This window comes from Nanorana parkeri, unplaced genomic scaffold (assembly GCF_000935625.1).
Source record: "Nanorana parkeri isolate BGI_ZX_2015 unplaced genomic scaffold, ASM93562v1 scaffold554, whole genome shotgun sequence".
Taxonomy (NCBI): domain Eukaryota; kingdom Metazoa; phylum Chordata; class Amphibia; order Anura; family Dicroglossidae; genus Nanorana; species Nanorana parkeri.
Window position 1 is genome coordinate 504,825 of NW_017306822.1, and position 14,213 is coordinate 519,037.

General features: G+C 43.6%; 1 protein-coding gene across 1 annotated transcript in view; it reads left to right on the forward strand.

The window, feature by feature from the left end:
• Positions 1 to 14,213, forward strand: part of LOC108791483 (complement C3-like) — a 73,140-nt gene that overhangs the window by 16,000 nt on the left and 42,927 nt on the right. The window contains exons 6-12 of the mRNA XM_018561987.1: positions 3,523 to 3,605; positions 5,895 to 5,982; positions 6,403 to 6,505; positions 8,595 to 8,718; positions 8,796 to 8,911; positions 11,218 to 11,361; positions 13,869 to 14,081. Of these exons, the coding sequence (XP_018417489.1) occupies positions 3,523 to 3,605; positions 5,895 to 5,982; positions 6,403 to 6,505; positions 8,595 to 8,718; positions 8,796 to 8,911; positions 11,218 to 11,361; positions 13,869 to 14,081 (871 nt within the window). The remainder of the gene's footprint in view (positions 1 to 3,522; positions 3,606 to 5,894; positions 5,983 to 6,402; positions 6,506 to 8,594; positions 8,719 to 8,795; positions 8,912 to 11,217; positions 11,362 to 13,868; positions 14,082 to 14,213) is intronic.

A 14,213-nucleotide genomic window follows, 5' to 3' on the forward strand; every position in this document is an offset into this window, starting at 1 on the left:
TCGGTAACCGAGTGTCACCCCGCCGAGACGTCACTGCGCATGTGCGTGACGTTACCACGCGTGTGCGTGATGACGTCATCGCGCACGCGCGGCAGTATTTTGATACCTGCCGGCGGCCATCTTGGTACAGTCACCCGGCGGGATAAGGTATGCCGCCGGTCCCCTCCTCTCTCCTGATACTGTCGGGCTTTCGGTCCATGACCGAGCGCCCGACTTTTCTGAGGGGGGTGACACCAAAATGACTGTGAGTCATTTTGGTGTCACCCCTCCAATGGTGTCACCCGGGTGTGGGCCGCACCCTCCTTGTGACGCCACTGCTGGGACCACCAGCGACTCTGGAGGAGGAGGAGGCAGACAGCGGATCGGGGCAGACAGGTAAGAGGGTTTCACCAGCCCACTGAGAACCTGCAGAGCCCACCATAGAGAGGCTATGGTGGGCTCTGCAGGGTCACTCTCAAGTCGGCTGTTTGGGATCTCAGGTGGGCGTAACTAGAAATCACAGGGCCCCATACAAAAGTTTGCTATGGGGCCCTGTGATTTCTAGTTACACCACTGTTTGTAACATTTAGAAATGGCAAAATGAACCGGCCTTTAAGAATGAAACCCAATGAAAATTAGAGTGAATAGTCCCGAAAAGATCTGGATACAGAAAAAACATGAAGGGTGCAGAAAATGTCAGCGATGGTCATAAGCCCTAAGGCTTGTTCCAGTGATAAAATGAAAGCAGCAGTGGCATTAGTCAATAGACAGTGCAAGGAGCAAAGTGTAGTAAGTCAGAGCAAATAACCCGAATTCCCGTCTCTCTACAAATTAGGCAAGAACAATGTGGATTCCGATTGGTTGCTTTTAGAACTGCACTTTGCACCTTTGCACTTATGTTATTGACTAAGCCAGAAGATGTCCAAACATCATAATCTACTTGTGTTGATCCATGTTTGATTTGGGGCTGAATGGTCACTTGGAAAAGACTTTTCAACAAGGATTAGTCTGTGTAACAGAGCGAGAGAAAAGTTATGTGAGATCATTGCTAAATCAATAATTTAATAAATAAATAAGTGCCAAATGTAACACAAGGCAGGCCTTCCTGGCCACGATACAAATTGGTCCGAGCTCGCCAATAGGCCTGCCTGAGAAGTGTAGTGCAGGAAATCAGCTTTAAGGTGCCTTGACCAAGTGCCAGTGAAACACTGTGGGGTCCCGAATCCTATAGTGCTTCTCTGGCACCCCTGGGATGCCACCCCCAAGGGGCACAGCACCACAGGCTCTCTGCCTTCTCAGCCTGCTAACCAGACGAGAGCAGCCCCATTTCCACCAGAAGGCATTAGCACCAGGTGGTTTCTGCCTACAACCGAGTACAAGCTTGGTGCACCAGGCCATAATCAACCTAGGAAGAAAGGACCCCCCCGGCACCCACCTACTACTCCAGGGAATACTAGACTGTCATCTTTCAGTTGGAAGACAACACTGCTCTTCCACAGAAACTGATAAGAACAGATACTACCAAAAGTCCAAGAAGCGATTACTGACTTACTAAGTCATTGGACACTGGAATAGAAGTTTGCAAGGTGCTTTCTTGAAGTCAGGGAACATCAGGCCCCAGTAACAAAATTAAACTAAATGCGCAGAAATAACTTTGTTTTTTTGTCTAAAAAAATAACATCCGGGATTAGGTGGGGCTTCATTTTAGATAGGACTTTATTTCAAAGCATGGCTCTGGCCAATTATTTTTTTGAGTTTAGGAGAGAGTGGGAAAGGGTTAGAACCTATGCGTTTTTTTATTGGAGGGATTTCCCTTACATTTGTGGCCACAAAGACAGGAAGTGAGCAAACGTTTTCTTAGTTAAGTCAGTATATTTCACATCCACACCTTTGCAGGTCTAACACCATGCTTCCATACTGCACACAAACACTGAAAATCTTTTGTCCAGAAACAAAAAATATCCAACTTTAGTTTCAGTACTGAATACATTATATCTCTTAATCCAAATGTGGACTATGCCTTAAAATTCATTTTAACTTATCACAAAGAGAAATATAACACAGTAGAATACTTTGGGATCTATTTAGAAACAATTTGCAGGGCCTTTTGCCTGTAAACAATCGTTTTGGGTGAGAAATGGCAAAAAGGAACATTCTTAATATATTTTTTCCAGGTTGAATGCAGTTTTTTAATAATATATTATGGCCACTAGATGGAGCTTTTCCTAGTTCAAATGTAGTGTGCTGTAATATTACAATATGGCCACTAGTTGGAGCTGAGGAGCATAGGAAAAAGCTTTTTTTCCTATGCTCCTCAGCTCCATCTAGTGGCCATAATGTAATATTACAACACTACATTTGAACTGGGAAAAAATATTGTCAGGCTCGTCCTCGGCACCCCCGGCCGCTCCGGCGCCGCGTCGCTCCGGTCGTGACATCACGCGGCGCTCCGGCCGTTACGTCACGCGGGGATCCGCCCCCTGGGCTCGGCGTGGGTCTTATAAACCCAGTGAAGGCAATCACTCGGCGTTCAGTCAATGTGGAACGTTGAGCGATTGCCTCCACTGTCTCCACTGAACCAGTCCGGCTCCCACACGCTGCTCAGCCTGCAGTGCACTCGGACACAGCTCCTCACTACAGTGCCTCTCAGCCTTTGCAAGGAAAGACATCTTCACGGGGTTGACACCTTAACCGCAAGTATCAGGGCCCAGGCTCTACATGGGACTACATGTTCAGTTGCCTGAACCCATACTGTTGCAGTATTACCTATTCTAAGCTAAAAATCTGCATCAATTCCTACTACTGGAGGATTGCCTGCCTAAACTAAATACCTGCATCAACTCATATTGTCTAACTAGATACCTGCATCAATCCATGTTGTCTAAACTAGATACCTGCATCAATCCATGTTGTCTAAACTAAATACCTGCATCAATTCATATTGCTGAAACATTTCATGACTATGATATATAATTGCATTAATCCATACTGCTGATTTATTTCCTGGAATTGCTGTTAGCTATAGTGAGCCCAACAGCTGTGGTAGTGTCTTCAGTTATATAACCCTGTAGAATCCCGAGCTGTTTTATGCTACAGTCCCATCAGACCCCGTTCACACTAAATTTAACTTCCCTCAAGTCTAGGCTGGGATACATGATGTGGAACGGCTTCCTAGCGCACTGAGTGTGTAGTGAGTCGCCTGACTGACCCAATCCCATACAGCCTACTCAACAGTTCTGCAGCTGCAGTCCATTTCCCATCAACCCGCTTGATTGTGATAAATATATTAAGAACATTCGTTTTTGGAATTATTTGACAAAATGAACATTCATAGATATTCAAAGAGCCTTGTGAATTGTTTATAAATAGATCCCAAAGAGTAAAGAGCAGTGGCACTCAGCAACCAGGAAGAAACATATCATACAGTAATTTGATATCTGGTGGGTTATCACTACTTTCTGAACATCATCATTGTCCTGCCACAGTAAATCATCCCACATGGTCACTCTTCCATCCTGCCTATTCAGACTGTTTGTCTTGCAGTGATGGAATATGGAACATCACCTGTAAATTCCAAGTGGCTCCTCAGGATGTCTTCTTCACAGAGTTTGAGGTCAAGGAATATGGTGAGTACATCAATGGTGTTCGCTGTCACAGAGCATGTGTTTAATAAATGGTTTTGTATTGTAATTATAATGTTTGGAGAAGCGTCTGCCATTTACTGTTACCTAGCTGGAGGATGGCGGCTTGTGGCCTAAACATTTGAATAGATCTCCACCCAGGTGGTCTTCCTGTCAGTGTGTCAAGGTTTGGGGTGAGACAAAGCAGACATTCTGTGTAGATTGTTTTTTTGAGCTAAGTCTTGTATACTACAGAATTGAAGAATGTGCTATGGGATCATCAGCTGAGAGTTTGTAGATAAATATGGATATTTCGGCCTGGAATCTTTGTGCTCCTTGACATTGACAATCATTAATTAAACATTTCACTTGATAGAAAAATTATTCCCAATTTGGCCTGTTCAGCCAAGCCTAATATTCAGTTTTTGGTAGATGCATAACAGTTTCATATAGGTCTCCAGGGCTACAGTCAGGGCCGGATTTCCCACAAGGCCAACCAAGGCCCGGCCTTGGGGCAGCAGGGGTGTGGAATTCCTATCTCCCGACATGCAGTTCCGGGTGCTAGGTGGGTAGTTGTTTTATACATTTAGCCCTGCTTTGAGCAAGCAGAGCTAAATGTACAGCGGGAAAGCCGCCACTAGTCACCGAGATCACTTGTATGCAGCCTGCAGGTCTGCCATTCTCCATGGGGCGGAGGGGTTGGCGGGTTGGCGGGTAGGGGGGCGCATTGACAAACCTGGCCTTGGGGCAGCAGAAAGAGTAAATCCGGCTATGGCTACAGTGGTGGTATAACATGGCAATGTCTACAGAAGACATAGACTGCCCGCTTAGGGCTTTTGTTTTTCATTGTGCTGCTCTGGGAACACATAATCCTGAGCATCCAATAATGCAGGCAGGAATTCCCAACTCCACCCAACAAAGTCTCTCTAATAGTACTGTGGCAGTCTTATTATTTTCCCCTTATTCATCAGAAATAGATTATTCTACACTCCTTCTATTTATACAGTACTTTGAATCTGCTACCATGCCTTATGTTCTGGGAAGTCTAATTCAGGATCAGCGTATCCAGAGGACAACAGGGGGAGAGGGAGGAGGGTTTGAATAATTCTTCCTTTAAATGTTAACATGCAGTTCAGTGGACAATCTTGCATTATTGGGTATATAAAGACTAAGAGCTCATTCACACACATAGTACAAAGCTGCATTTTTCCTTGAGGTTAGTGTCCACTGAGTGGCAGTGGTAAGCCACAGTGCCTTGCGTTGTTCCAACTCGAGGGACTGCTTACTCATTTTTTCTCTTGTACTGTACACTCCATTCAGGTCCCCAACCAGCAATGCAATGTACAATGCACACCTACATTGTGGTGTGTACAGGGCACATAGAAGACAGTTTTCTATGTGCCTTAGTGGTGACTGGCGTTGTTGCTTAGAAATGCCAGTCACCGCATATAGTGTGAACGATCCCTTACTGAAATGCCTAAATACACATTTTTCTTGGAGAAATGCTGTAGCTAGCTCACTTTAGTGCTGGCCTCATCTGGAGGCTTAGGCTTTTGGCCTAGGGTTACCATTTTTTCTTCAAGCGAAACCCGAACACTCTAGCGACGCACGGACATTTTTCAGGGAGATTGAGTTGTGGCTTATTCATATGTAAATATCACGGTTAAGACTATATCCAGTGTGGGGCCAGTAGCCCCTATCTTAATTTTGGTTGCCCCTGTCTGCCTGACATCTTGTGTCCGGGTTTCTGCTGCCATGAAACCAGGACACAGCATTCAAAACCCGGACTGTCCGGAATCCTGGGCAGGTGGCAACCCTATCTTGGCCACATGATCTCTGACATGAAAGGCATTTGGACAATTTGATCTTTGATTCTCCCTTTCAACAAAGGTCATGTGAGCAAATTCCTTGGCCTCCATGCATGTTGTCAGCACTGAAGGGTATTGGACCGGTTCAGTTCGGCCTGTAGACTGCTGCCATTGTTGACTAACATTGTAGACCGCCATTGTTGACTGCCAATGTTTGAGACTAGCAGTGGATCATTTTAGCTGCCCTAAAATCATTAGTCTGTGTTGTTTTAGAAAAAATGTCACATGTCCCTTAAGAAAAAGTATCGGTAATTGGTATCGGCGAGTACCTGAGGGGAAGTACTTGTACTTGGTCTTGAAAAAATGGTATCGGGACATCCCTAGTTTTTGATTGGTGCCCATAAACCACATAGGTAGATCACCTTCTAGTTCTTAGAGAAAGTTTTGAATGTTAAGTTATTGAAACATATATTCTCTTTGTTCGTAGTTCTGCCAAGTTTCGAAGTCTTTTTGGACACTCCTCAGAATCACTTCTATGTGGATGAAAATGACTTCACTGTGACAATTACAGCAAAGTGAGAACCTTCATTCATTTTTATTTTCACCCATACATGTTATCCTATGTGCTCTATGAGGAAGTAGCTGATGTGAAGTCCAGGATATGACATCCAGAAAAAGATTTTGTGTCTATCCCGCCACCTTCTCATACAAAGTAGGGAAGGGTTAGAATCTTTCTCACTTTTTAGTGCTGTCTGTGGTTCTCATTTCCTGTCCTCATGATATGTGATGCCAAGGAATGAAGTGAGCACAAATTTCCCCACCAGGAACCTAGAAAACAATAATCATTTGACATTGGCTTTTACTCGTGCTACCCAATTCATAGCTGAAAAAAGTTATACACATGCGTTGATTTCTACTTCAAAAATAAAATAATGATGACGCCCTCTTAACAATAATTGTAAACATCAATGCCTAACAATTTCTATACAATCTAGTTATCTCCATGGGAAGCCGGTGGAAGGTTTCGGTCTCGTCATGTTCGGAGTGATTCTTAATAACGAGAAGAAGATTTTTCCTGATTCTCTCACCAATATTACGGTAAGAACAATGAACACGAGCAGCTCAGAAAGTACAGACAAGAAGGTGCCCCATAGATTATATGGTGTCACCAAAAGAAACTCTACCCAGAACAAATTCCTCCATTTTGGGAGATGGGGGAGCATGAGACCCCCTTGTCAGTTGGTCACTGCTATCTCAAGCTCTCTCACTTTCTGTGCTTTGAGGATGGCAGTTCTGAGTTCTACATAGAGTCACACAAAGACTCCACCAGAGGACACTATGGAAACATAAACGTGGGGAAGTCTTCTCCTTCCAGGAAGTCAGTTAGTAGTGAAAGGCTTATTCTCCATCAACCAAAATAAGAGAAAACCGTTTATGAAGTTCAAAATAGAGGTAATTTCCAGTTATGAGAAAGATGTCAATCAGAGACCTACCACAGCTAGCAGAAGACAAATAGATAACACGCTCCCCAGTAATTATTTTCTTGTTATTTTAATTTAAAGGTATATTTCAAACTGATTGGAGACTGTAGCACAGTAAGGCCTTGGTCACAGTAAGGCCAGGTGTCAGAAGGAAGGTTTTGGTTTCCTGGAGAACTGGGCTGACTTCGCAGTCGGCTATCGGCTAGGACTTCAATTTGTATAAGAATAGTGTGAACAGCTTTTGTGAAGATGTCGGCAAGGTTCAAACAGCTTTGTTGAAACTTTTAAAGAAAACTTAAGATCCAGTTTCAGAATGGTAAAGTTCCACCTTTTGCAGACTTCTTCATAAAAATGTCCATGTATTATTTTTTTTGTATAGGAGCCACTAAAGCATTGCAACCATTATCAGTAGATCATGGGTGCAGTAATCTTGCTCCTGAAGACCTTTCCTCCCATCCACACCAACCCAATGTACAGACATGTAATTACATGGCTGGGAGGAAGTGTCAATGGACTACAAGTGTGATAATCTCCATTGACACTATAAGTCCTTCTGCCGTAGATATATTAGAATGAATACGGCTGGGTGGGCGGAGGCACGCACAGTCACGTTGAATTCAAAAAGGGAAACAAACTAGTGGGAATGAATGGACACGGCTGGGTGAGCGGAGGCACGCACAGTCACGTTGAATTTAAAAAGGAGAAACAAACTAGTGGGGGGAAGAACCCTGTGATTCAGGTAAGTGGGTGGACGGGAGAATGGTGGGGGGTCTGCAATCTGACCATGTTTCATGTTACACCCTTCATATGGACGTACCATGAAACATGGACAGAAAGGTGCTCTTAGTCTTTAAACACATATTTGAATGGAAGTTCTGGCTGTAAATTCTGCTGGCAGGCTTCAGCAGGTATTCAAAAAGCTTCAAGTAGTGCTCAAGCTTAATGACGTCTGCAACGTCAGCTTGTTTAACCGCTTGAAGACCAGGTGTTTAGATCCCCTACCTGGCCAGGCCATTTTTCAGTGTTCAGCGCTGCGGTACTTTGACTGACATTTATTCCGTCACGCAACGCTGTACTGAAATGAATTTTATACCATTTTTTGGGGACAGATAGAGCTTTCTTTTGGTGGTATTTAATCACCACTGCGGGTTTTATTTTTTACTATATTCAGGAGAAATTACTGAAATTACATTATGCTATAAAACAACTAATATTACCCACTGTTTTGATAAAATATAAAAGATCGGGTCACGTCGGGTAAATAGACACCAAACATGTCAAGCGTAAAAATTGCACAAACAACACTCCCATTAAGATCTGTGTTTAACATTCTCAAACTGGAGCAAAATGGTACTTTAAAGGCTTCGACAAAGTTTGCCCAAAGCTCTGCAAATGCTTGCTGTAATCACTGCTTTTCTACTATGTCAATAAGGTCTAAGGGCACGTGTATATAGACTTTTGTTTGTATCAGAACTGCTTCTCTCCTCATACAAGTCAACAGGTTAAGTGCAGAACAAATGTGCATGTCATTGTTGTCACAGTACCAGAAAATGTCCATTCCACTGGTTGGATGTGGCTAGAGGTATAGCGTCATTCTAAAAAAAAACATTTAGGACCCATTTGTGATCTCTCCAACCACCTTCAACCTGATCAGTCCTAACTATCCTATAACCAAGACCATGAATGCAGACCTTTTGTATTTCCAGCTTAATAAAGGGAAAGCAGATGTGAAACTGGAAAGGTACATGATCCCCAGGCCATTCTTACTTGACCCGTCCTTCCTCCTCGGAAAGTCTCTCTATGTCAGTGTGACTGTGGTGACCAGTGCAGGTAGGAAAAGTATATAGTAACAGTCCAGAGTTTCAACATAAAAGGGCGACTCTAACTTTTTCTTTCCTGTCCCTAAGGCAGTGATAAGGTGGAAGCAGTGAAGACGGGGATACCGGTGGTCAACACCGCATTCAATGTGCTTTTCACCAAGACCTCCAAACACTTCAAGCCTTCAATGCCTTATTTGCTCAAGGTAAGGATGTCCAATGTATGCTTTGGCAGGTACAAGTAAGGCTTACCCTTACCAATTTTTGTAGAGGCTTCATTTATTTTACTTTTCAGAAAATGTGACTCCTTGATGCAACAAGTAGAGTGAAGGAATAGCAGAATGGGAAACTGTCAGAGCGATCTCTTCAGCCATAGTCACACAAAGATATGAAAAGTCAGTGGCTGAATAAAGTGACGCTAAACTCACAACTTACATCTTAAAAATCTATTCAAGTACCTTAACTGTTAACAAAACTGAACTTTATTTGAGCGTCACTCAGCTGTAGATCCGCAAATCATCTCTGAATTGGTGCTGACACTGTCTGGAGGGTGGCTACTTTTGTTCCCCATGGTCACTGTGTGTGTGGTAAATTAGTGACCGCTCTAAGCTCACTCCTGTGATAGACTATAATTCTAATTAGGGATGCACCAATACTAGTATCGGTATCTGTGCTGATATCGAGTATTTGATACCGGAACTTCTCTGGTCAGAGGAAGATTTCCTCTGACCGGCATTGCCGTAGGGGAACATGGAGCCAGCTTCCCAGGCAATCAGGAAGCCGGGTGGCGAGTAATGGCCTGTCTCCTGATTGGCCAGGAAGCTGGCTTCATGCTGATTGGCTGGATAGCCAGCTTTCCAGACAAACATGGAGCCGGATTCTTGGGAAATCAGGAAGCCGGGCAGTGTGTCATTACCCGCCCAGGAAGCCCAGGAAGCTGGATCTATGCCAGCGGAAGCACCGGTATGGTACTCGGTATCAGCGAGTACCGACAGCAAAATATCGGTACTCGTACTCGATACTGAAAAACTGGCATTCCTAATTTCAATACAAATTAATAAACTGCTAGATTGTAATACTAGATTGTAGTAGGACTACTAGACTGTAGTCCATCATGGGAGCGACCTTGGAGTTGTGGCTACTTTACAACACACACAGGGACCATGGGGAACTAAAGTACCCCCCCCCCCCTCTCCAGAAGGAAGGACAGTGTCAACACCAATTCAGAGATGATTTGAAGATCTACAGCTGAGTGATGCACAAATAGGGGTCACCTTTTTTAATAGTTAAGGTACTTGAGTGCATTTTTAAAATATAACTCCTGAGTTTATTGTCCCTTTAAATCCACCGAATGGTGAGCCAATCTTTTAAACCTTAAAGGTGCTTTCTACTTTACATTGTTTCATGCATCACTGCGTCAGGAAGCAGGAACACCTTTCTGCTATTCACATTGCAGTATACTTTATTCAGGACAATAGGCTGGACAACTAATATTTCATAATTTCTGTGTATGTTGGAAAGATTAACCACCTGACTGTCTCTTCTATCTCTCAGGGACTCTATTGGTGAGATACCTGCACTGAGGACCCAACTGTTCACACTTGCTGAGCCCATTATGAGGGGCTTCAACTCTTCCTGCTGGATTTTATGTTGATTTTACATCATGGAGAATGTAACAGGAAAAGCTGAAATACACAAACGTTAGGGTCACACTCAAAGGTCCAAGGTGGACAGGAGCAGAATTTTGAATTATGGCAGGCAGATCCCACTGCTGGGGTATTTAAAACATAGAAGCCGGAGGCTGACTCAACTCACCAAACACCAGCTATACCTAAAATAGCACATTTGGGTGTGACCGACCCTGTTTTTCCATTTGTATTTAAATGGTCTTGGCTAGGTTCACACTTAGGCAATTTATCGCGCAAAACAGACATTTGCATTCAAGTCTATGGAAGCTGTTCACACCTTTGTGATTTGTGACCTTTGTGATAGAAATCGCCTGCCGCGCAAAAAGGTGCATGAGCTATTTTCAGGCCATTGTTGCACGGTTTGGGTCTTATAGACATCTCTATGCATTGAAAACCACGCAACAATCACACGGTTTTCAAAGCAAAATCGTGCAAACAAAAACGCGTGACAACCGCACGAAAACAGCTCACCAGCTCAATCGCCTAGATGTGAAACTAGCCTTAATAACTGTATGGGGGCAACCATATTTGGCCATTACATACATGATGTGCATTATATTCCCCACTTGCGCAATAAGTTTTGTTTATTGCTCTTCTCTTTTAGTTTTATGTCTAATATATGTGTTAGCTCTCAGACTTCACTGCCTACAACCACATAGACTGGAACTGCCATGGAATAAAATGGTCCAGTTCTCATATGCGGTGCACCACTGACCTAAACTGCTCAGGTGTTACTAAGACCCTAACTTTTCACTTTCTAGACCGTAACCTAACCTACTTCTAGACACAATTCTAGACCCTAACCTTTTACTTTTTTTTTCCAGCTTTTGTTGCAGAACCCTAATGGCTCCCCAGCCCCAAATGTTGAACTTTGTACGCTGGATAACGCATGCTCTAAAACCACCGCAGATGGCACAACTGGAATCATTATAAACACTAAACCTGAAGACCAGGAGATGAAAATTCTTGTAAGTGCTTGAAAGGAACCCAGAGAAGGCGTAAGGACTCATTCAACTGAGTGTTTTGGTAGCGTGCAGTGTGTGGTGTGATAGGTCCGGTGGGGTGTGTTGTGATGCGCTGTAGTTGTATTATTACCAGGGCTGGATGGCCAAAGTTTGAATACCCATGGTATAGAGGATATTTCATTTTATATTTATTACGGACTAATACATTAAATGATAAAAAAAATATTATTTTAGTAAAATAGAAATTTCATATCTTCAGCCAGGAGCTTTAGATTCCTTTTCAGGTACTTAGTGCCGCAGCTTACTGAGAGTTGCACAAAGATCTGAAAGGGCCCTTCAGGTGACTCTCTCAGTACTGGATTGAAAGTAAAATAAAGGCAGCCTGTAAAAGAAGACTTCATTACCTTGTTAAAACTGCTGATTCCCAGCTGCTGCAGGTATCCAGGCAGGAGGAATCACATTGTACAATGGGGGAGCAAGTATTCGACACCCCCAGATGTGTTGGATACCAGCAGCATCCAGGGAGCTACAACACCGGCAGCAATGATTTGGGTCCCGCTGCCTCATATGCATAGAGCAAGTAAAAGGAGAATCTGCAGTCTATACGAAATGCAATCATTGAAATTGTTTCCATTAAATCAATGTATCTATCAATCTTATGACCCCTGCAGGAGCCACTGGTAATGTTGGGTTCCCCTACACGTTTTGGCATTTACCTGCCCTGATTCCAGGTCCATCAACACCAACAACTTCTTGTAATGATCAGGCTCAAGTCTCTAGTATCTTTTTACGATTCATTGCTGAACACAAAAACTTAGGAGAGAGGGTTTAGAGGTGCAGGATACCAAAAAGCACAAAAATGGAGGACATGTTATTCTGAAATATTAGCAGCAGGAACATCAGGTGCTACAAGAGCGACCTCCAAAATTTTGGGCAGCACCGTGCAATAGTGATTAGCACTTCTGCCTTGTAGCACTGGGGGTCCCTGGTTTGAATCCTGGCCAGGTCACTAACTACAAGGAGTTTGCATGATCCCCTTGTGCTTGCATGGGTTTCCTCTGGGTACTCTGGTTTCCTCCCACACTCAAAAGACATGCTGGTAGGTTAATTGGTTCCTGTATAAATTGGCCTTGTACAGATATGAGTTGGGGACCTTAGATTGTAAACTCCTTGAGGCCAGGGACTGACGTGAATGCACACAGTGTAAAGTGCTGCGTAAATTGTCGGTGCTATATAAATACCAATAATAAATACCGGTATATACTGATAGACAGAGGGCAACCAGGTAAATCTACGACCTTGTAAGAGCAGTCACAGTCTTTGTAATGCACCTAATGGCTTCTGTTGCCTCTGTGTGATACCTGGATCTATGGGCAATGAATACTTCTTACAATGTCCTTTACAAGATCCTTTCCAGCCCAGCTTCCATCAGGTGTCCACTCCAGCAGTAACTTAGGCCCACAGCCATGACACATGCAAAGGCCAGGCCCTGTCATGACATCCTCAAAGAGACCTCCTCCTAGTGCAGGGATGGCCAAACTGCGGCCCTCCAGCTGTGGTGGAACTACGAATTCCATGAGGCTTTGCAAGATTCTCACAGCCACAGACATGACTCCTGGAGAGAGATGCTTCATGGGATTTGTTGTTTCACCACAGCTGGAGGGCCTGAGTTTGGCCATCCCGGTCCTAGTGAGAAGACCCAGGAAAGAGAGCTTTCTGGAAAGGTGCTTCCAAATATTTGTCATCTTCCCCCAGCCATGCCTCTGAGTGAGGCCGCTAAGGGACTAGTCAGAGTAATAGACGTATAAATAACCTTGTAGTTGACACTTCTACTCTGTATACTGAGGCCCCATCCCAGCAACAAGGGGAAGCAATCAATCTAACAGGCTTAGAAAAAAACTGCAGGACACAGAAAAATAGATCTCCAGGCTGGCTACAGTCCAGCAGTAAACACACTAAATTGAATAGAGACAGCTGGTGTAGGCAGGGTCACTACACGCTACTACAGATCAACAAAAAGTTCTGTTTTTCTGTACAACTTCATACCATTTGCCAAATTAGATTCTACCCAGACCCGTGTTTTGCCTTGTGCAGGAGTTCTGTGCTTTGCAATTCCATTTGTTTTGGATGACAACACAATGCACCTTGGCATTAAGCCATCTGTGTGTCATGGGAAATGCAGTTCCTTTAAATGCAGCATCATGGTGCATTGACAGTCAATTAAAAAAAGAATTGGTTGTCTTACAGCAAGGCACATTAAAGTACAGAATTCCCAACCATAATGCAGATGTCTGTCTTTGATGTTAGGAAGACCACATGTTGGACATTTATTACAGTAGTTGGACGCATCTGTAAAATAAATAATAAATCCTGTGATGCCATATTGATATTTTTTTCAATTTTTTTCCCCCTCTCCAGAACTAATGAGACCTTTTTCAATGTCTAAAGATTTTTGTTACCCATCTTCATTGATCAATAAAGCTGTGTTTTGACTCTTTCTTTTGCTCTAGGTAAGGACTAAGGCTGTGGGCATTCCGGACAAGCGGCAGACTGTAGGCTCTTTGACTGTGACAGCTTACAAGCCCCAGGGGGGATCTGAAAACTACCTCCACATCGGTCTCACAGAAACCAATATCAATGTGGGCGACAACTTGCAAGTTCAGTTCTATACAAAGAACAAAATCCTAGCCGTCCAAAGAAGCATCACCCACATTATCTACATGGTAGAGCCTCCGAACTATCCATCATATTGAAACAATTTACTTTTGTCAGTTACTATCCTTAACTAGCTACTTTACCTTAATGTAAGATAATGTATTTACCTTTGCCTGGCCTTTTCAGGGCTGGTGCACCCT